General features: G+C 31.3%; 1 protein-coding gene across 1 annotated transcript in view; it reads left to right on the top strand.

Moving 5' to 3' along the window:
- The first annotated feature begins 1,419 nt into the window (after nucleotides 1-1,419).
- Nucleotides 1,420-25,712, top strand: part of LOC134694221 (low-density lipoprotein receptor-related protein 1-like) — a 136,456-nt gene continuing 112,163 nt past the window's right edge. The window contains exon 1 of the mRNA XM_063555219.1: nucleotides 1,420-1,646. Coding sequence (XP_063411289.1) covers nucleotides 1,550-1,646 — 97 coding nt within the window. The 5' untranslated portion in view covers nucleotides 1,420-1,549. The remainder of the gene's footprint in view (nucleotides 1,647-25,712) is intronic.

Raw genomic sequence — 25,712 nt, 5'->3', positions numbered from 1 at the left:
GGATCCGCCACTGTATGGTTTTGGTACTATGTCATCCACCAATTGTGTTGTTGTGTTGTGGTTATCTTTCTTGTCTACCAATTTTGCTATTTTTTCCTGTTACTGAAGATTCTTTCATGTTATACCTACAAATCTGATGATGATTTACCAGATTTCTTAAACTTATGTATTGTATTACTAAAAATATTAATTGGCATTTGATAAAAAAAAAAATCAGGATGAACTAGTATACCACAATTAATACCTTAACTTTATTACACATTAGAACCATTAGAATATTAATTGATTTACTTTGGCAACAGGAAAGAACTGGAATTTTCTCTACCATTTCTAAATTTGTCATTGTTACAGACAACTCAGTGTTCCTGAATCAATAATGTTTGTTCTTTGTTTTATGCTATTAAAATACAGGTTCCATAGACAAATTGTTTTTTTGGTTTGGGGGAGGAGGGGGGGGCATTGTCCGGAAATAGACTTTTTTCAAATTTTGTCTCATCTCTGGTTTCGTTATACTACACATGATTCATGATAAGAAATGACCAGAAATCAGAGATCTATATTTTGATTAAGCTGTATTTTGTAAACACCCAAAAAAAAAAACAAAAAAAAAAACAACAATTCAAACAGGGTCAGATTCAATCTGACCATGTTTGAATTGTTTTTTTTTAAATTTAAATAAAATGCATCTTATCGAGGACTTTTACCGTTACATATGATATATTAGTCTTAAATTTCATTAAAACATCTTGAAAATGTGTATTGTGTGCCGGATATATTTTCTTATAATATTTCTATTGTCAATTATGAGGGGGGATAGGACCTTTATCGGGACTCCGGGATCGGGTGTTTTTAAGCCCGGATTTCGGGATCGACCCTTTCGGGATCCGGGAATTCTTGTTTTCGAATTTCGGGATGTCGGGATTTACTTTATTTAAATTCGGGACCTCAGGATTTGGTGTTTTTAAGCCCGGGATTTCGGGATCAGGACCCCTCCTATCCCCCCTCAATTATCAAGGATTCATGTCAATAATAATTTAAAAATTCCCACAAATACAAACATATTTTATTTCAAAAGTTATTAAGAAATCTTTTATTTTATTTAATAGGTATAATATTTTAAGAGGTTTTTTTTTCAGATAATATTGGTTATAAAAAATATCGTCTTCACTTAGAAAGTCAATAAGATTATTTTATTGATCATTATTGAATGTTACTTAAATTCAGAACAAACATGACTGAATTAATTTGAGTTTCTGTCTGTACTGTATGGAAAACCATATATTATTTCATTCAAGAAAATATTATGTAAACCGTGATGTAAACGCACTACGGGGAATCTTTGTTGACAAATCTATTATTAGCTTGGTCAATGTGACGTCACAAGTTCACAGTGTCTGCTAATTTCATTCATTAGAGAGTTCCCCTCGCGAGAAGAAGCACATGGTGTAATCAAATGTTTTTCTGTGATTTTTACTATAGTGATTGGATTTATAAGTAGGAAACTTGTACTGGCATATAAATAAATCTTTTTATTAACTCCCTCAGCATTATGAGGCGAGCTATCCTTGACATTCCACGGATATGCACCTGTTTAATCGTTGCAGTTTTGCTTGTGTCAACGAGGGGTACAAAAATTTCACTTAATGGTAAGTTATTTTATTTTTTAACAAAATTGTTCACATATATTAAAATTTTAATATGTTTTTGAAGTTTGAAAGGTATTCACAAAATCCATACTTGCTTTAGAGCAATGTGTGAGGTGTTTACATAACGGACCACCCTCCCGAGGGCCTCTTTTGTGAAGGTGGAAAAGTTGTTTACTTTTATAAAGATGACATACGATAAAATTGTCAGTGAAATAAAGACTTTTTTGGTCAGATTTGTACTTATTTAATTAACTTTACAACTTTTAACGTGCTGTGTTGAATTAAAATACCAAATTTGGGAATTTAACACACCTGTGCATTCCCTATCCCCCCTTTTCTTTGCGTTGAGTGTCAATCCTTATCGACGCATTTACTAAATGAGTTTATACAAAAGGACTATTCTTTATTTACAGTAAACAGATTAAATGGCAGTTCTGTCATCTTAAAAGTTTTAAATAGTTGCGTAACACGCACCTGCTTCTAATGAAGCAAATATTTTTGTGGTCAAATTTTTTGACAATATGGCGACACTTTATTTATGTCATGTGACTTCCAATAAGACCCCTGCAGATGATGAGTCTGAAATTCAATACCTCTAGAAATCTTTTGTCATTGTATAAAATGAAAGATCAACTTATAAATGTTTAAAAGAATAAATCGGATAATCTATCAATGACATTTTAAAGGTCAAGAAAAGTTCATTTTTCACTTTTCTGTTGATAAATTATCAAGAAGAAGAAATATAATATTGTATAAAAAGTCATTTTCAATTCATTGAAATGAAACTGATTTTTATCATGGCTCCACCCTCATGTGACAAAATAAAATGAACATGTAGTTTAAAAATATCAAATTAGAAAACATTTCCCTGTATTTATTTTTACAACTATAGTAATACAACTTTACAAAAACTTGGAGTTAAATGTCCTTATTGTAAAATATTTTTTATGTGTACTACATGTACATTTTTAAATGTATGCTTCTCATGTACAATGTTGCAAAAGCTTCGGTCTTAGTCAAGATTTTTTTGGGGGGGGGGGGGGCAGGGGGGTCAAAATTAAAATAATTGTATCATGTACATGTAGGTTAATTCATTTGTGTATTTCCTTTTGGAAGTCAGGACTTAAAATTCAATATATACATGTATATTTGATACAAATGTACAACTTTATGACGTAATGTAATTTTGCAAATATAATTTGTATTAGAGGGGATAGAATACAAAAAATCTTTTGAATGTTTATTGTTAGTCTAGCCGAATAATTAGCTGCTCAAATTTCAGCCAAAAATATTTAGACCTCACAGATTTATTTTTAAAATCAACAATTATGATATATGATTGAAAATTTGACATAAATTTAGAGTGAAGTTATTTGTAATCAAAGTAAGATAAGTAAGATGCATTTAAAATTTATACTCAATTTAAAAAAAAGTTTATAAAAAAGGATAAGAAGTTTTGCAATGATATTATTTCAGATGCTTAATTTTCTTTTTTGGATAGCTGAACATGTCAACAATTGATTATGTTTTCAATAATTGGATATTGTCTAACAAATGTACTGTCAAGACAATCGGAGCTGATATATTTTAGTTTGTGTATAAAATTGAGAATGGAAATGGGGAATGTATCAAAGAGACAACAACCCAACCATAAAAAAAACAACAGCAGAAGGTCACCAGCAGGTCTTCAATGTAAAGAGTAATTCCCGCACCCGGAGACGTCCTTCAGCTAGCCCCTAAACAAATATATACTAGTTCAGTGATAATGGAAGCCATACTAATTTCCAAATTGTACACAAGAAACTAAAATTAAAATAATACAAGACTAACAAAGACCAGTGGCTCCTGACTTGGGACATATAGTATATATTATTTCAGAAAAACACATTTGACGAAAAATAAATGCAATTAATGTTTAGTTGTTTTATGCTTCCTTCCCTGTTGAAAAAAAAATGTATTTGTAAATGAATGATAAATACTATTCACAAATGAAATACAATCACTTATTCTATTTCCAATAATCAATCATCTTTTGTCCAATTAGGCAGTTTGAAGTATTAGATTAATATTTATTATGATTTAATCAAGACCACTTCACTCCTAGTTTGTTCATTTTTTTTAAACAAATATCTTTGCTATATAAATATTGCAATTTCCCCACTCAACAATTTGATTATTCCTTTTTAAAACAAATATTTATGGTTCATAAATATCTTAAATATCAGCAATTTTCCCTTTCTGATTTTAACGATTATCAATTAGTAAGTTTTATAGATTAATGATATTAACTCAATTGTGAAACAAGGCAGTTAATTACAGATCATGTAATAAATAGAGAGTAAATACATAGTTCTCCATGGTTTGTGATCCTGAACAGCTGTTTATGAACTGTCACACAGGAAATGATTGATCTATTTATTGATAAATTTTACAGCATCTATTTATGATATCTGATATCAAAGGGAACACCTGTTCAGTCATTTTACCTGTAATAGATAATTGTTTGAAACCAGGTATTACAGGTATTTGGTCCATTCAAGATTAAAAAAACTATTTGTTTATGGTCCATTCATGATTTAATGAACAATTCCACATAATTTGTTGAAGCAATATTAAATGGTTATTGTCTAAAATGCTAAATGCAATTACGTGTACTTGAGATGTAAAACTTTTAGTTGGTGTTTGAAACCAGATATTACAGTTTAAACAACTTTATTGAGGAAAATGACTGATGTAAATGATAAATCGTTGTCAACTTAAGTGATGTTTTTATGCAATTACATGTACTGTTTCATAAAAAATACCTGTAACAAGATTATTGTTTGCCAGGTAATGACAGGTATTTGGTCCATTTATGATTAAAGAACAATCCCACATAATTTGTGTAAGCAAATTTTTATGAAAATGATGGTTAAAATGATAAATCATTGTTTAATTATGGTTTATGCAATTACGTGAATATAAGACGCAAAACATTGTGATATTGTACTAAGTCCTGACAAATTAATGTTTTGTTTTATTTATGTAAACTAGTCTAACCTATGTTAGTACGCAAATAATTAGTGCAATTAATCTTACATTAAACAAGTACATTTACATAATGAATTACCCAAAGTCGATTTTTTGCAAGTTCAGCCTGCACACTGCAGGAAACCCATATGCATACCCACTCAAATTTTAACTAAACTTTCAATCAAAATTCAAAATCTTAAACTTTTTCAAAGGTATTTTATATGATGATATGAAAATGGTATCCAGGGCGATGATATGTCCATGAACATGATGAAAGAGAGTGGGCGCACAGGGCCATCTAGAACTTTAAACCTCACATGCATGGTTGTACACCAATCATCTGGGTTCTCACAATTTTCAGCAGTGTACCACTTAAATTTCTAGAAACAATTGTCAAATTTGTATCCTATATTGGGAAATTTTGAATTGGACTTATAAAAGTAAATTTCTGCTAGTCTGAACTTACAAAATTCTACTGATATCATGTAGCAATTTAAATAAACCTAAAAAGATTGACAAAACAACTGAATTTTATGTACATGTAAGATGATATTTCACTATCCCCATTGTCTTACAATGCAATTACTATTTTGTAGCCAGATTTTTTTGCTTCTCATTTACATCTTTCACAAACTAATCATGCAGTAACACAATTTCCTGGAGTTTGGAAAGAAGCATGTGTCACTATTAGGCTTATTAAGAGAATCTCCATCAAGATGGAAAAATAATTTAAGAACTTTAGCTGTGATCGATAAAGCAAAATTGCTTTGGGACTTGTTTGACAAACATTTATTCAAAGTTTTGTAATCCATTGTTTATTACGGATGTTTTTTCCGAGTGGCACATCTGGAATTGGTTAGGACTTCGTAGATTCTCTGTTTGTTTCTTTGCTTTGATTCCTGAGACAATGTTTAATTTAAAATAATCCTGTCTTTAGGTTTAAGTTACATTTTGTCATCTGCGTTTGTTTTTACTGTTGATATCTATATTTATAGATATAAAGCCATGAACTTCTATGTCATTTGGTATCTGGTGAAAATTTGTTATTGTATGATTGGCAATGGCATGTACCATAGTATAAACTGCAAGTAACTTTTTTCGGTGACTTTTTGTCTGTGATTTTATGTCTTACATTCCCTTTTTTCTCTCAATATGGATTGCAAAAATTTCAGAATTTCAATTTTTGAGAAAAAAAATTCGTAAGTTATCAGTAAACGAGAGGTGAGAAATACAAATGTACCAAAGGGACCTTCAAATAAAGAATAAGCTGAAAACGTTTATAGAAAACACAACACAGAAATCTAAACCATGAACCCAGCCAAAAAGGGGGGGGGGAGGGGTTCTAATGGGCTATAGAAAGCTAAGATTTTAGGACCTTTATTCTAATAATAAACAATGATAATCCAGGAATTTAACAGTTTATAAGGATGTGATTTGTATACATTCCACTATTTAAAGCATGAAATCAATACTGAGGTTAAAAATATATCTGCTGCAAGTTTATTACACAGGTACAAACATTTGAAACCTTGTGACTCAAAATAGAACTCAATAAATTTTATGATTTTTACTTGGAAATGCATATTGTCATGAAAAATCATTTAGGCTAAATAGTAAAACTACAAATGTAGGAATCACTGCAACTTACTATATCCATTGGTGTTTTTAAAGAAAAAAATAAAATAAATATTGACGAAAAGCTAAAAAAAACCCCAAAAAACAAGGTTCAAATTTTATTTTAAATTTAAAAACTTTTTTTTGTTTGTATTAAATGAAAAAATTGGCTGTTAAAATTTTCTTTTCATTTAATTTTGTACTTTTATGCAATTGTAAAATACACACTTCAAGTACAAATGATTTTTCTAACAAAGGTACATTGTATTGTGACCAAGAGACATGGAGGTCAATACACTATAGAGGATTTACCTGGTGATAATGTACAAGAAGTCAGTGTTAAATTTGTGTTTGAATAAACACAGGTCTGACTTTTATTGATTACTAATAAAAACATTTAATTCTCTTGGCCTTGACCAAATGAGGGGATAGGGTTTAGGCTGGTATTTAGCAAAAAGAAAAAGTTGTCCTTTCATGTCACTTAACTCGTTTCATTCTGAATGAATGAAGTCCTCATTTTTGCATAATTTTTATGAATGAAAGAAGAATATAAAAAGAGGAAATAATAATGCCCCTAAGAATTTCGAATGATATTCCGATGATTCTAGGGACTTTAACTCTGTCATCTTATGGTCATTTCTGCTGTGGCATTTAGTGCTGTGTATGCTAAGAAATATTTACAAACCAATTAGATGTAGAATCTTGATCCATCTTATCTGTTTAGGAAATAGTGTCTGAGTCCAGTGTAAATTCTTAAAGTTCAAGACTTATGGACTTGCACATGCTGATATACAAAAAACCAAAAACAGAACTTTCAATGGTATTTCTTAACATGCTGTATTTTATTTTATTTTGCTGTATATTTTTCTGGATGATTAAAAATTCTAAAAATCTTTAGGAATATAACTTCTATGTCAATGAATCGTTAAAGAACGATATCACATGCAATATGAAGGAATGTCTTTTTACTATAGATATTCTTTTGACAACTAATTCACTTTTACATGGATTTTGAACTAACTTTATTTAGAAAATTGATTTTCTGTCAAATGGAGTGCGATTTAGTAGAAACTCTGTGTTGTTGTAATGAAAAAAGAAGAGGGTGAAATTCGATCGTGATGAGTTTCGGCTGAAAAAGCTTGACAAAGTAATTAACTTCCATTTCATTAATTTTGTCAGTGTCATTGAAGCTACGGTGGGAAATGATCATTGATAGTCTTATAAGATTGAAATCTTTTGTCCTAAGAGTTCGAAGGGTACAGCAGGGATGGCGGTAATCTTAATCTGAAATCGTAATCATGATCCAATTTGTTAAACACTTTAGTCCTTGAAAGAAACTGACACTGTGGATTAATTTCTTTTAATGTGGATATTAATTTTCATGAATTATGAGAAAAAATGAATTTTTGTGGACGTTTTGCTTAAGTCTGCTTGAAAAGCCTATGAGACAAATTCACGGCAGTTCCTTGAATGTTTTAATTCGTTATAGTAATTCCCTTAACCAAGATTGCCACAAAAATTGATATCCAAGTAATACAAATAAATCTACAGTATGGTTTGTTTATTCATAACAAAACACTTCATGTTTTATGAAACCACACAATGAAAATAACAAAAAAAAAACAACACGCTTTTATGGTTGTTTTTCATCTAAAGATTGTTACAATGGGGCCTTTGACATGGAGCAAAAACTAACACAGGATGTCCCCTTCGGTTTGAGGAAGATGTCCTTTAACTAAATGTATATCATACTTGTTTAACATTATGTTCTATCTCGCTTTGCTCGTCCGAACATAAATTATTTCTTATGCTATATAAAGAAACAACAAAGACTAATATGGCAGGAGATACACACCAGACAGTTTTAATATAACATTTCAAAATACATGTATGCCGTGCAATTGAATATTAAAGTCCATGCATCATGCATCATTATCTAAATAATCATCTCAACTGTTCTACTAAAATACTCAAAAAGAAAATACAAAGAATTAGGATTTATACAAAGCATAATATTTCAATCTTAATGTTATAAAGTTGTCGAACAAGTTTGGTGTGTGAATTCTCGATGAAATGAAAAGGGCGCGTAAAACAGTATATAAAGTCCGAAAACCGAATTACTCAGTATTGCGCAACAGAAATAGAAAGAAATCTCGAAACAAAAGAAATATAATTAATCTGAAGTAAAAGTTATTGGAAATAAATAGATTGTCATCTTGAGAAAGTTACAATGGGTTGAGCAAAAAGTACTTATTGCAGGCCACCAAAAAAACAGGATGTCCTCCAGCACAGGACCTAGTCAATAGGATTCTTTATTTAATATCCTTAACATTAAAACACATTTAGCTTACTATAAATCTATAGCTTTACACATTTGGTGTGTTTTAAAATGTTTTACAAATGTATTTAGGTCAAATCTTTAAAAAATATAAATTATTAAACCATTGAAACAAAAAACACGAACATACTTTACAATTCTTCTGAAAGATCTTTTTATCACTGTTTTTCAATAAAAAATAGTTACTACGGAATCTTTAATATGGAGAATCTTTAGTAGATGTCCTTTAAAAAGCTATAGAACAGTGGTGGATCCAGAACTTTTCCTAAGGGGGGCCCGCTGACTAACCTAAGAGGGGGCCTGCTCTAGTCATGCTTCAATGATTCCTGATATGATCAACAAAATTTTTTCAACGAAAGGTGGGGCTGGGCACCCCGTATCCGCCTATGGATAATACAACAGTACGAATCTATATACATTTCATGTATTTCCTATTAATGCTTTACATATATATATATATATATTTAGGTTAAATCTAAAAATATTATTTTTTTCATAAAACAAAAAACACTATTCACTTTACAATACAATGAACCACACTAAGAAAAATGTTTTATAGATGTATTTTAATTTAAAAAGTTACAACATTTTACAATGGGGCCTTTCAAATGAAGCTTCTCTGATTGATCTTGATCATGTCCTTAACCCTAAAACATTTAGCTAGCAATAAATCAGTATACATGTACTTTGTGTATTTTATAATGATTTACATATATATCTAGGTCATTTATCTAAAGAAAATATATTTGAACATAAAAAGATGTTTGTATACGTAGGAATGTTACAAATTTACATATATTTCTATCAAAATAAAATTTGGCAATATTATGGGATACATATGTAGGACACTATCAGTATATAGATCTATAAAAATAATATTTGGCGATATTACATTACAAGACTCTCGTTATTCTAGTAATCCGTGGTCAGCTTATGTCAGATATAATTTCCGTGGTCACTTTCTTTTCAGCCTTTAAGCTTAAATTGGTTGTAAATTGTATTTAAATGTAGATTACGTAAGATGGGATTACTTTCTTAAGGATAAGTAATTCATACTTATTAGGTTAGAGAAAATGTGACCCACTGAACTGGAAAAGAAGTTTATGCATGAATTACATACTTGAAATGAAATACATACCTCTATAAAACTTTGATCGGAAAAAAATTCGAGCACAACTTGGAAGGGAAGTAAATAGTGAAAATTGCTTGAATAAAAAACTGCATTTCATCTACTGAAAAGATGAAACTATTGAAGATGTGTTACAATTCTTTGGGTACTTATTTAGGTTGATACTTAAGTGGGTGAGGGTTTTCTTACTTTCTGTATATATTTAAATTTTAAGGCAAATTTTCTTTATTCCTTTGCCATTTTAAAAAAAATCTTGATAATTTTAAGTGTATAATGAAATTCAATCTGACAAAAGCTTGTATATATGTACAGACTTCAAAATCACAAGAATGAATATCCTGTTTTCCTGAAAATGCAATTTTTACTCAAAATTGAAAATTGGTATCTACATATAAAAAAGAAGATGTGGTATGATTGCCAATGAGATAAATATCCACTAAAGACCAAAATGACACAAAAATTAACAACTATAGGTCACCTTACGGCCTTCAACAATGAACAAAGCCCATACATGTAAGCTTATCAAAGATTGCACAATATGAAGCTTGTCAGAGGAGACTTCTTTATTTAACTTCAATATAAACATTGTATTGATGTTGCACACTAATGTCTCTGCTGCTGAGTGGGAGAATGGATGTACTTTTACATCTGAACTAGAGATAAAGGATACTACAGATACAGTTAAGTCGGCCTCAAATCTTGACTAATACATCTAGAAATTGACAATGAGGGTCGGTTGAAAACAAAACTAAGACAAAAGAGATGATTTCAGCTTTCCAATTGTGAACTTTCTATTTTTAAGTAGCAACATTCCAGCAGCACCTGCATATGTTAGGGTACCGGTATATATCTCCCAATTGATAGAATATTCTTGTGCTTGCATTTCCTATCATGACTTTCTTGATAGAGGGTTGCTGCTCACAAGGAAGCTATTAAACCAAGAGTTCCAAATGGTGAAGTTGAAATCATCTCTTCGTAAATTTCCATCACGAACTGGTTGACCATTATGGAATAACCATTTCACAAATGATATCCCCATCCCTTTCATGAATGTGACCTACCGAATAAGACTATTTACCGGAATTGTTATCACATAAGAAACATAATGGGTGCCACATGTGGATCAGGATCTGCTTAACCTTCCGGAGCACCTGAGATTACCCCCAGTTTTTAGTGGGATCTAGTATTGCCTATTCTCTGGTTTTCTACAATGTATGTTGTGTCATGTGTACTATTGTTTGGCTGTTTGCCTTTTTCATTTTTAGCCATGGCGTTTTATTTTTTATTTATGAGTTTGACTGTTCCTCTGATAATCTTTTTCCCTCGTTTACAAAAATTCACATCAAAAACTCTAAATGTTAAGCAGCCATCAATCAATCAATCAATCAAATGATTATAGATGTGCTTAACTTTTATGGTTTAAAGAAAAGTTTTTTTTTGGTAACAAATGCAAATGCATATAAATGTAGGAGTTAAGACATTTAGGATAAAATTGAGAATGGAAATGGGGAATGTGTCAAAGAGACAACAACCCGACCAAATAAAAAGACAACAGCAGAAGGTCACCAACAGGTCTTCAATGTAGCGAGAAATTCCCGCACCCGGAGGCGTCCTTCAGCTGGCCCCATAACAAATATATACTAGTTCAGTGATAATGAAAGGAGTTTAGTTTAAGTCATTCCATAAGGCGGATCCAGGGGAGGCCTGGGGGCCAGGGCCCCCCCCCTTTTGTGAGAAAAATTTGGTTGATTATATAGGAAATTACTGAAGCATGGCTGGAACGGCCCCCCTTTAGGTCAGTCAGAGGACCCCCCTTAGGAAAAGTTCTGGATCCGCCACTGTATTCTGCAGCTGAGGCATTCTTGGACGTACTCTTTAATAATTGCTTCCTTTAGAAACAAAAAAATGTAACAAATTCATTATTTGATAAGGTTCGAAGAAATACATCAGGAAGAACTTAAGGGGACACAGATTGATCTACTTGTATATTGTATTATCTACATATTATCACAATGACATTAACTTTATATGAAGGGATCATCGTAGAAATGTTTTCAAGGGTAGAAATTATAAGATAATTTTGCATTTTTTAAATTGGTGGAAAGTATTTATGAATTTTATATATTGTTTAACCTTTAGCAATGTTCTAAAATCAAATCATACATATATATTTATGTACCCAGTATTAAGATGCTCCAATATGTTATAAGACTTGTTATAAGACATAAAAAAAAACCCCAACAACATAATATATATATACATACTCTAAAAATTATACTGAGATTTTAAAAATCCTCTCATAATCTGAAAATTAACAATATAATATTTGCTAAGAAATATCAAGCATTTATTTGGAATTCAAGTATGCAATCCCCAATTAGCCTATTGTGATCCCTGATAGGTGACTTCTCCTGATTTTAAGCAGCTGCGATAAGTTACAATGTATATATATTCCAAAAATTGGCAATGTAAATATTTCTAAAATGCAAAAAATCTGTTCAGATAACATTTGTTCTTGTGTAATCTGACTATGTTGGGTGGAGTTGACTTCTGTTTGTTAAGATGATACGGTATGACTTGTATTACACGACACTTGATTTAACCTATTAAAAGGTGATACATACTTTAAAGAAAAAAAAGATAAATTAGGCGTTAAATTAAATTAAAAAAAAAAAGTATGACATTTTGAATCTGTTATTGTTTGTAAGATAACAGTTTTTGTACGTGGGTTAGAGGTATATTTGTCCGATATTTCAAATCCTCTAGTTTTGTCGATGCATTACAATTAAAAATTTTGCCTGCTAATCCCTATTTTCTTTTGATAATGTTATTATAACTTAATTGTTTGAAAAGCCATTTTTGAAAATATTAGAATATCTGAAAAATCAGAGCTTTTGAGGTAGAAAAAGGTGTCAATGTTAAATGTAAGAAAAATGTAAAGAGAACCACTTCCAGCAAAAATTTTGTTTGCTAATATAATTATATCCCAAAAACAAGAACACTGAGACCTAGCTGCTTTTCATGCTTTATTATTTATTGAATATCTTTTTATGACAGTCTTCAACCTACATATGTTTCTCGTTTTTGTCGAGCCTGCAACTTTTGTTGCAGAAAGCTCGACATAGGGAAAGTGATCCGGCGGCTACAGCGGCGTCGTTAGCTCACTTCTTAAAAGCTTTATATTTTAGAAGGTGGAAGACCTGGATGCTTCATACTTTGTATATATAGATGCCTCATGTTACAAACTTTCCGTCAGTCACATGTCCAATGTCCTTGACCTCATTTTCATGGTTCAGTGACTACTTGAAAAAAAAGTTCAGATTTTTTGTAATGTTAAATTCTCTCTTATTATAAGTAATTGGATAACTATATTAGGTATGTGCGTACCTTGCAAGGTCCTCATGCCCGTCAGACAGTTTTCACTTGATCTCTACCTCATTTCATGGATCAGTGAACAAGGTTAAGTTTTTGTGGTCAAGTCCATATCTCAGATACTATAAGCAATAAGTCTAGTATATTCGGTGTATGAAAGGACTGTAAGGTGTACATGTCCAACAGGCAGGTGTCATCTGACCTTGACCTCATTTTCATGGTTCAGTGGTTATAGTTAAGTTTTTGTGTTTTGGTCTGTTTTTCTTATGCTAGATGCAATAGGTCTACTATATTTGGTGTATAAAATGATTGTAAGGTGTACATGGCTAGCTTACAGGTGTTATCTGACCTTGACATCATTTTCATGGTTCAGTGGTCAAAGTTAAGTTTTTGAGTTTTGGTCTATTTTTCTAATACTTTATGCATTTAAGGTCAACTATATTTGGTGTATGGAAATATTTTATGATCTATATGGCTGTTACACAGGTTTTATTTGACCTTGACCTCATTTTCACGGTCCACTGCTAATTGTTCATTGATAAATGTTTTGTTTTCTTGGTTAATGTTGAGTTTATAAAGCTTTATATTTAGGTCTATCAACATAATATCAATGATTAGTAAAGAAGGCGAGACATTTCAGTGTTTGCACTCTTGTGTTTATATAGATTAGACCGTTGGTTTTCCCATTTGAATGGTTTTACACTAGTAATTTTGGGCCCCTTTATAGCTTGTTGTGCGGTGTGAGCCAAGGCTCCGTTTCGAAGGCCGTACTTTAACCTATAATGGTTTACTTTTTAAATTGTTACTTGGATGGAGAGTTGTCTCATTGGCACACACGCCACATCTTCCTATATCTATATGAAAAGCTTGTTTAATATTTTGAAACAGAGGAGCAAACATCGGATATTGTACAATTTAGAAATAAGTATGGCGTTCATTATCACTGAACTAGTATATATTTGTTTAGGGGCCAGCTGAAGGACGCCTAATGGTGCGGGAATTTCTCGTTACATTGAAGACCTGTTGGTGACCTTCTGCTGTTGTTTTTTCTATGGTTAGGTTGTTGTCTCTTTCATACATTCCCCATTTCCATTCTCAATTTTATTTCCTTAAAATTCCATGTTAAATCAAGTGATCAGACCTTGAAACAGCAAGTTTCTCTTAAGCCATGAAAACTATAGTACTACATGTATTTAGTCATGTTAGTATACAAGGAAATCAATGACTCCACAATAATAAAACAGTGAGTCATTTATAGTAGACATAGTCTTATTGCATGTATAAATTTGTTTAGGGAAGCCAACGTGTCTAAAGAGTTGTAATATAGATACTGCAGGGTATTTCCATTGTAATTATTCTCAAATATGAAAGTAACACTGGTTTAAGCCAAATATAGGTCGCATGACTTAATTTTAAGGTTATAATGATCTCAAAATTTCAAAATTTTTGTGTAACGATTCCTGGTACCTGCATCTATTTTAAGCCTGATTGCATGAAGTTCAAATTTGGCTTCATATACATTAAAGAAAATATAAGATTAATTTTATTTTAATTCCGGAAAATGTGAATTTGGGGTTGGCATTATGACCGGGAAAGGCCTGTTTGGTATAAGGCCAAAATAATAGTACATGTGTTTCGCTAACGTGCTGAAAAAAATAGGGTAGGTAGGTAGGCAATATCATTTTATTTTACAAACATATTTTATCTGGTTACTACTATGGAATCAGTCTCACTTTAACAGTGCTTGTTACAAAATGGCATAAAAAGTGTTGGGGCAGGCACTTAAAATTAGGGTATGTATTATTTTGGTTTCCATGGTAATTATTCTCAAATATTAAAGTTTGATTGGCCTTGCTTCTTCAGGAGAAGCTAAATATTGGTCGCATTAAACCAGTATCAAGTTTTCAAATTTTTTGTTCAAAACTTTTGTGAAGGTTCCTGGTACCATGCAGTATTTATTTTTAGCCAGATTGCATGAAGTTGAAATTTAGCTTTCTATGGAGGGTACCTGTTTGGTACGATTTCTTCTTAACAAAAGTAAACGCCCTACAAACAATTTAATAAATCTTTCCTGGAATTAGCACTTCCTTGTAATTTTGAAAAGTTTTATTTAAAATTTACAAGGAGGTATATAAAAAGATCCATGCACTCCACAATTTTTAGAAAATTCTTTATTCATGTTAATATGATATACCTACTAGGTAGGTAGATCTACCTGGTAGCAGTTCACGAGGTCAAACTCAATTATATAGTAAAATTTTATATGTTTCTAAAACAATTGGCTAGACACTAACCATAAAAACTGACCATAAAAACTGTAATAATATACTATATTTCATATTTTATGGATGTACAGGTAGTCACAGGTGTTATTTACACCTGTAAAAGGTACTGTACAGGTACATGTACATGTATCTTTATCTTTGATGTATTGACCACTAGTATGTTCACCTTTGATCTGCCTATTTGGCTTTGTGTAAATTGGTCATTTCTGGTTAGGTGATGTTTAATTAGAATGTTCATGCTTATTCCTTCAATTTGTAAACGTAATTACAAAAAAATAAAAATGTACATGTATCGATCTAATATATATATATCTTTGATGTATTGACCACAAAAATGTTCACCTTTAATCTTCCTAAGTGGCTTGATGTGAGGTCATCTCTGGTTAAAGGGGATGTTTTATCAGAATGTTCATGTCTTTTTCTTCAATTTTACAAAAAAATAGAAATGTTCATGTGATAATGATGAAATTCAAGTAAATGAAAAAACTATAAATTAGATTAAATGCTAGGAGATTTTTCCTAAGGATTTCATTCTTTATATATTTACAATAAAGGTTTGATAATGCTCAGATCATTGACTTTAAGGATAATTATATAGGGGTTGGTCACTTTTTTATGTTATGTATATGGATTTGATTATTGAGGCTCAGATCACTGACCCTAATTATATGGGGGTTGGGTCATTATAAGGACAAGGAGAGAATTGTTGGCATTTTGCACCAATTAAGCAAAATCACAAGTTTACAGTTTATTGGAGTGCTGTGGCTTTGCAGTGGTGAAAATGATTTTTTATTTTGGTGTTTTTTTTCCATAATTTGGATGGTACAGGGATTTTAAGAGTAAAATGCTTTGATTGAAAGATTAATAGTGTAAAAAAACCTTTAAAAAATGTTGTGCTTTGTGCAAAATGTTGTTTTTTCTAATTTAGACAAAAAGCCATACCCCCTCTCCACTTCCTCCCATTTGAAGTTAAATGGTTTCTCCCTTACTGGTAATGCAACAAATTCTTTAAGGAGATCTCTGATCATAAGTCTATCATTCCATATTATTTTTGCAAATATGCTATCAGGATTACAGGTTTGATAATATTGTACACGCAGGCTGTTTTTTTTTTTTATGGTTTCATGTTGACCTCTATTTGTCTTGATTTGTTTCCTTAGGTAGATGCCTCATTGACACATCTCCATTTTAACATATTTAGGATTCAGTTATTTTTGTGGGATCAAATTTTCTTGGATTGACAGAATATTTTGTATTTTTGAGGATGCTTAATTCCACTGTTTATATTATCACAGTGCACACACATTACAACAATTTGTATTGTTAGGAATTTGTGGTTCACACAAAATCCATGAATTATATTGAATCCACAGTATTTTAAATTTTTACATGTGATGTAACCATGTTATATCATTCTTTGTATGAAAAGTGACATAAATTTTCCAGTGAGATGGGTATAAAACTTCGCATGGTTAATGATCAAATCACATGATTGTATTGTTAATATGAATGTCAAAAACTTTGAAATAAAATGATATACACCCCTTGAACTCTTTTATGTAAATAAATTCTGTTAAAGGAAAATACAACATTTTTGTTTACATTTTTTGGTAGATCATAAAGTTTAAACATGTGATTTATGCATCATGCATTTGATGTTGTAGTTGTTCATTTCATGGTCATATGATTTATGCAGCTTAAAACTAGATCATATTTCAAATATGCAGTAGTACAAAAACAAGGTGATTTAGAATAAGATCACTCTCTGTTGTCATTTTCACAGTTAATTCGAGTGGTTATGAAACACACTTCAAGATATCTTTCTGTACATCCCTGACAATCGACCATTTTCACATTTGTTACCTCAATACATAAAAAGGTTTGTATTCATGCTACATGTATATATATAGCTTATTGATAGTAGAATGCATGTTCGTCTATCACTCCATAATTTTTTCCTGAGTTTGGTCTAAATTAGTCTTTCATAAAGTTATGGTCATATAAACTTGTAACTTCAACTACTTATGCTCATTAAAATGTGAATGTTTTAAGACATTTACAAATGTTAGGGTTTTGACCTAGATTCCATGGTTCACTGAACTTGGAAATGCGATTATGTGATTTGTGCATGATCCCATGATATGATTTCAGTAGGAAATTTAAGGATGAGTGAGCCCCAGGGACCTGGGCCCCCTTTTTGTGGAAAAAAAATGGTTGATTATTTAGGTAATGATCACTGTAGCATGATTGGAGCGGGGCCTCCCCTTTGGCAGTCAGTGGGTTCCATTACTTTTCTGGATATGCCTCTGGACTTGTATAATTTCAGTTTGAAAATCTGTAATCTTAGTATAATTCATTATTTTGGTAAGTTAGCAAAGAAGAATATAAAAACAACGGCTAAATTGAGGTTAATGTCTCATAAAGAAATGCTGATGACTATAGACAAAGCTTACACAATCTGAGAGTATCATGGGAATCGCTAACTTAGAAAATAATAAGATCAATTTGAATTCATAAATATAGAAATAATGGAATCATGGAAGGAATAGCCAGGGATTTGAAAAAGTAACAAGTTATGGTAAAACTTATTTGGAGTGACCAGAACTTTCGCCAAAAAAGAAAATATATTCATTTTCTGTGTATAATGAATTAATTTGGGTGTAACGACATTAGCTCAGCAAAAAAGTTTGATCTATAAAGAAAGGATTTATTTTTGTAGGTAATAAATTCGTTTATAAAACAAATCTGTCAGTGCTCCTATTGATGGCTCAGATCAAGTACTGATAGGGTAGGGTAGCTATTTTAGTATTGAAATTTTTTATTTGAACTAGTTTAAACTTTCACTCAGTTCAAATTATCAGCAATAAAGCAGATTTGATTTTACCGAAGTTTAAAAGAAGATACTTTTGTACCAGGAGAAACAAAGTTCTTGTAAGGAGTTCGTCTTTACTTAACATTTGGATTGACATCATTAGTCACTGTCTGAAAGTTTGTCTGAAGACAAGTGCATTTTCAGTGTTCCCACCTGCCCTAAATAAAGGTGGGCCGCCCTTGGTGCCCTTGTGTACCCCAGCTCTTTTGCCGTCAAAAGGAAAAAAATCATCCCTCTACCTTTCAAACAATTTTTTATCTTGCCAATTCTTTAATTCTATTTACAATTCTCGGCCAGACTTCGGATTCACATTGTAACACAACATATATGTCAAAACATTTGAAATTTTTATAAATGGTACCAACATTATATATGGTACATGTCAAACATTTCAAATATTGTTATTTAAGTGATTTGGAATGTCTACACATTGGAATACTCTGGGCCAAAGTTGATTTAGATAACTATATCTGAAATAACATTGTAAAGACATAAAAAAAGCACAGAACACAAAGATTGAGCAACAGGGCCACCATTAACAACAGGGCCACCATCAACAACAGGGGCATCATTAACAACAGAGCCACCATTAAGGTAACAACAGAACCACCATTAACAACAGGGCCACCATTAACAACAGGGCCACCATTAACAACAGAGCCACCATTAACAACAGGGCCATCATTAACAACAGAGCCACCATTAACAACAGGGCCACCATTAACAACAAAGCCACCATTTACAACAGATCCACCATTAACAACAGGGCCACCATTAACAACAGGGCCACCATTAACAACAGGGCCACCGTTAACAACTGGGCCACCATTTAGAACAGGTCCACTATTAACAACAGGGCCACCATTAACAAAAGGGCCACCATTAACAAAAGGGCCACCATTAACAACAGGGTTTTCATTAAGAACAGGACCACCATTTAGAACAAGGACACCATTAACAACAGGGCCACCATTAACAACAGGGCCACTATTAACAACAGGGCCACCATTAACAACAAAGCCACCATTAACAACAGGGCCACATTAACAACAGGGCCACATTAACAACAGGGCCATCATTAACAATGGGGCTACCATTAACAACAGGTTGTGAAATCAGGACAGGTTCTCGTGAAAGGAAGGCAATTCCTTAATTTCTTACCTGCAGTGTTAAACAGACGTGTGAAATTTATAATATGCTGCAAAAAAACCCAACCACAACAACACACAATTAAATTGTTTATTTCTAAAGAAACTTGACTCCCCTAAAAAAAAAAAAAAGCTAAAATATTCAATTAGAAAGTGAAATTGATACACATTCCTTTAAAAAAAAAAGGAAAAAAAGATATATATATTTGTTATTTTTTTTTTTTTTTACGAAAATAAATAAATCTTTTTCTGTTTAATCATGAAGATTGCTTAAAGTTCACTGATTTTATAAAAAAAAAGGTGTGTAATCAGACTGTTAGTTTCCTCTTGATTTGTTTTAAAATTTGTCATACTTAGGGCCTAATGTGAAATGTTTTGCTCGCTGTTGATGGCTCTGTTTCCAACACTTGTAATTAATTCCTTCAGTCTGAAAGGATAAGTATTATAAATCATACCACATCTCCTTATTTTTATCAGAGTTTTAGAATTTTTTCCCTGGTGGTACCTGAAGAAAATCTGCTGGTCTTCACTATTATTTCTATTGAAAAATACTACAATTGTGTCAGTCCTTTGTAATATTTTGGTGGTAAAATCCGTAGGACCACCACTTTTCGCAAATTCTGTTTTATATTTCAAGCATATTTTAACAAGCTAAGAATTATTACACCAAATCAGATTGGACTTAGAAACCTTCCCTGCGTCGGTATCCATATAACTTAACAGAAACAAAATTGCTTCCAATTATTTCCTATGATGTCTAATAAGCATAAAATTGGCGTAATATCTCATGCCAATTATTCTTATGCATGTATTGATAAGCGTTACAATGAACTTCAATGAATTATTCATAACAATATAATGCCGTTAGCAATATTTTGACATTTTATGGAGATCTTTGACCAGAAACAAAAATACAGCCTACAAATTAGATCCAATTTCGATGATAAAAATTTCTCCCATTGATCAAGAATTATTTGTAATGCTGGGATTTTGCGGATCGTGTGAAAAACAATGATGCTGGTATTTTATAGATAATGAATATAACGAAATGTATATTTTTACATAAGAAATATATATTTTTACATTCGCTAGCATCATAACTGGAGATTAAGATACAAAAAAAGTATTGAGAGTTTCAATGCAGTGATTAAATTGCATTTTATGACAATTTGACAGTTATAATAAGTCCTTTAAAAAACAACAGCAATTGTAGCCTCTAAAATTATAGGATATTGAAATTATAGTCCTTGTTCCTTTGAATCGTTAAGTATTGACCTTTTTCTAATTAGGATTTTTTTTTAGGTACACCTGTTTAATTTCTTTTGTGTCATAAAACATTATATGCACCCTGTGCAATTTCTATGTGTCATAAAACATATATTGCACCCTGTGTAAATACTTCATAGGTATAAAACAGTGATAAACTAACTTGAACTTGCATAAATTGAGATATCAATGTCCTAAAAATGTATGAGATCTACTTAATATAAATTTTGTTGACATAATCGTACATGTTTAAAATTACACCATAATTAATATTGAGACATGGAATTTTTATCAGTGAAAAAGGCATATGTGTGTACATGTCATACACTCCTTTAGTTAGGTTGCATTGGTGCATATCCCTTTGGTAAAAATGATAAATATTTAAATTTTATTATGATATCTGACACGGGGAAGATTTTTTGTGTATATTGCATTCTTATATTATTCAAGAGGTCCTTAAATTGAATTCCAGAAATCTTTAAAATTTTCTATTTGTCCAAAAAATGGCTCTGTATGACTAGAGGAAAGTTATACATGTATTTAAAATATAATTTATACTATTAATTAGGTACCTAAGATTTTTACATGTAGGTATGTGATGTGATAGGGCCACTGAAGCTATCAATACAAAGTTGAACCTGAAATGAAAAGAAATAAAGTAAAGAGATATCAGCAAAAGCAAATCTGATTTCCATTATTAGTCCCAATTAACAAACTGTGAAAAGGAAAAAAAATTTTGAAAGGGGGAGGGGAGATGGGGGGATGGTTTATGAATTGTATTTTGACCAAGAAAAAAAAATAAAGCCCCATATATCGAGTTCAAATGATTAGCTTTTTCTTCTTATTTTTGACTATTTTATATCTTGAAATCATGCCGTTTATATTGTCTATCCATTTTGCTTACTATGAAAAATAAGAGATATATAATGTTTTGTTATTTAATTCTGTAGTTTAATGTCAAAGTACCATCATAAAATTCACACTTATATATTTATATACATTAAAAGGCCTGGGTTAACTACATTTGTATGTGCATGTATATAATGCTGACAGCTTAGGTTGGGTCAGGTCATTAGGGTAAAGAGACATAACAGAAATGATTTATATATATAATTATGTGCATTAATATTTTTTTAATCCTAGTGATAAACAGCACAGTGTCAATGCCTTATTCATACATTTATGTGCATTTATTGGTCCAATAGGCTCATCTATTTAAAGTAAAAATTTAGGTCTTAGTCTGATGAAAAATTACACCAATTAATCTGGGTCTAAACTGATTTAAATAAAGTGAAAAATATAAAGACACCCGCCTTCCCCCCCAAAAAAAACAAACCCAAAAAAACCCAAACCAACAAAACTATTTATTTTGCCCTCAACATATTTGAAGATTTTTCCAATGAACAAAAGTTGCATACTAAATTTCAAATTTTCAAAGGTCTGGCCCTTCGATTGAAAACGTTTTATTCTGAAGAGGCTTCTATTCCAGGGTTGCTATAATGACTATTTATTTTACCCTTAACATTTTTGAAAATTTTCCAATGAATTAAAGTTGCATTCTAATTTATAAAGGTCTGCCTCTTCGATTGAAAACATCTTATTCTGATGATGACTTCTATTTCAGGGTTGCTATAATGACATTACCTCTCTCCTGTCAAAGAGCTTGTTTAACATGATAAATGTTGATCTATAGTAGAAGGTGTAATCCCCAGTAGGAGTTCTCTCTACTTAATTGTATTTAATGGTATTTAATTAAACCTCCAGAGATAGATCTAAATGCCAGTTCAATCTAGGTACACTCTAAAGATACATCTATACTTAAATTTATATTAAGTTGATTTGATATACAGAAATTTGTCCAATCTAGGTACAATCTAAACTAGGATCAAAGATGCATCTATACTTAACTTTAGATGATTTGATATACAGAAATTTGTCTCTGATGATGTTATTATATAATTTGTTTGGTAACCTTCTGCAGTACAGGGTAAATTAATTGATTTGAGTTGTTTTGGTAACAGTAGCATACAGGTGGCAATTTCTAAGGACAGATCAAAAGAAAAGTAGAAATCAAGGTATGCTTTTGTGATCAAGAAAGGCTGCTGATAATTGAATTTGATGAAAATATTTGAGTTATTTAAAACTAAAATGCAAACAATGATGATCCTCAGTATTGCACTTATAAAAAACCTATAAGGGCTGAATTCTACTTGTATGATTCACTTTAAGAAAGGCTAATATCTACATGTACTGATTCACTTTGAGAAGGGCTGATCTCTACATGTACTGATCATGATTCACTTTGAGAGCTGATATCTGCATGTATGATTCACTTTTAAAAAGGGCTGATATCTTCATGTATGATTCACTTTGAGGGCTGATATCTACATGTATGATTCACTTGAAGGGCTGATATTGACATGTATGATTCACTTTAGGAAGAGCTGATATCTACATGTATGTTTCACTTTAGGAAGGGCTGATATATACATGTATGGTTCAATTTAGGAAGGGCTGATATCTACATATATGTTTCACTTTATGAAGGGCTGATATCTTCATGTATGATTCACTTGAAGGGCTGACATCTACATGTATGGTTCACTTTAGAAAGGGCTGATATCTACATGTATGGTTCAATTTAGGAAGGGCTGATAACTACATATATGGTTCACTTTAGGAAGGGCTGATATCTACATGTATGATTCACTTTAAGATTGGCTGATATCTAAATGTGTGATTCACTTTAAGATTGGCTGATACCTACATGTATGATTCACTTTAAGATTGGCTGATATCTAAATGTGTGATTCACTTTAAGATTGGCTGATACCTACATGTATGATTCACTTTAAGATTGGCTGATATCTACATGTATGATTCACTTTAAGATTGGCTGATATCTACATGTATGATTCACTTTAAGATTGGCTGATATCTACATGTATGATTCACTTTAAGAAGGGCCGATATCTACTTGTATGATTCACTTTACTGACTGATATACATGTATATTCATGTATGATTCACTTTAAGATGAACTGGTATCTACATGTATGATTTACTTTAAGATGAAATGATATTTACATGTATGCTTGACTTTAAGGGCTGATATCTACATGTAAAATTCACTTTAAGAATGGCTGATATCTACATGTTTGATTCACTTTACTCAAAGTTTATGGGCTGATATCTATATGTATGATCTACTTTATTGGCTGATATCTTCATGTAAGATTTACTTTACTGGCTGATATATTCATGCATGATTCACTTTAATAAGGGCTGATATCTTCATGTATGATATGCTGTAAGGAAACTGATATTTTCATGTATGATTCACGTTAATAAGGGCTGATATATACATGTATGATTCACTTTAAGGAGGGATGATACCTACATGTATGATAATCAATTAAAGGCCTGATATGTACATGTATGATGTATTTTTACATGGTGGGAAATTTTTGTTTTGTTTATGGTAGACACTCATTATTTTTTTTTCTTCCCTCTGATGCACAATTTATAAGGGTGCATCACAAAAACAATGACATTTGAAAAATTTCACAGGATATTTTAATCCTGTATATGGTTTCTAGAATCACTTTGAATAGATGTCCCAGCTAACACTTGTGGGTGTGATTGATGTATTGTTTAATTATTTGAAGTGACTATTACAATGCAATATAGGCGTTGTAGATCTATTGTTAAGACTTTTGAATTGGTTTTGTAGCTCTATTTTGATATGTTTGCAATTTGATAAAATGGTTTAGGATAAAACTATTTTACCGTAAGCTAGAAAATACCTAAAAAAAAATCTACTATGAGTTTGAAAATACCATTAAGATATTTTACAATAAGTTTGAAAGTACCATTAAAAATATTTTACAATGATTTAGAAAATACCATTGAAAGAATTAACAATGAGTTTGAAAATACCATTAAAATGTTTTACAATGAGTTTAAAAATATCGTTTAAACTATTTTACAATTAGTTTTGAATTTCCATTAAAAGTTCATTGTTTGATTAAACATCAATGTGACTTTACTTTGTATTCATTAGCTATAGGGAAATCAATTAAATGTCCAAATCTGCCACCATATGAAAGTTCAACATTAGACCTTTAACATTTTAACTGAAATTTAGAGACACAGCCAAACAAATTAGTATCTTTGGCAGTATATGGTTAAAAGGAAGTAATTACAGATGACTGGTGCCACCTAGATTTTACATCCAAGATAATAGGTAGAAGTAAATTTATTTTCTGCTGCCTTGGTAATTAGAAATTAAAATTGAAATAATAAGAAATGGGTGTTGGCCATTGGTGTAGAAATAGTGAGAAAGTTAGAGAAAACTCTCTTAGACAAGCAACATTTTCTGTGCCAAATTAAGCAAGGGGTGTTCTTCATTCATACTATTTCGAAAATTCCAGAACCGTTGAGTACCCTTAAAAGATGCCATTTTTCTATCAAAAAAGCTGCGGCACCATATGTGTTTAACCATTGCAATTACTCCCAAAGGTGTTGATAATTCAGAATTCGAAATTTTTTTCAATGGATCTTTGATAGTGAAAAGGCAGGACCAAATAAGGCTACCATTGTCGCCTATGTAAATAATAACTTCCTTGTAACCATATACTTGGTCCATGCAAAGTTTCTCCTGTTCATGTAATCTACACCTTAAGGAGGCTCGCGGGTATAAGATTTCCGAAAAAAAATAAACATTAATTTTTCCATTACAAATTTTGTTTATTACCTTCAGTATTTGTTACTTTATCATAAAGTACAAAAATCATTCCAAAAAAATAATTTGTGTTGGCTCCAGGTGATTTTTAAAATGTAGATATCATTGAAAAAGCTCCAAATTATCTCCCTTTGGTGCAAAAATGCCATTTTTTGCCATTAAAATTGAAATAACTTTTTTAACTTATCGGTGACCTATATTTTTTATTGTTGTTTTCGAATAAGCTATACATAAACTAAATAATTGTAAAATTTAAGAGATTTCTGTAATTTAGTTCTTTTTTAAT

This window comes from Mytilus trossulus, chromosome 13, assembly GCF_036588685.1.
Source record: "Mytilus trossulus isolate FHL-02 chromosome 13, PNRI_Mtr1.1.1.hap1, whole genome shotgun sequence".
Lineage (NCBI taxonomy): Eukaryota > Metazoa > Mollusca > Bivalvia > Mytilida > Mytilidae > Mytilus > Mytilus trossulus.
Note: the sequence above shows the minus strand (reverse complement) of the source record. Positions and strands in the feature narration are given on the sequence as shown.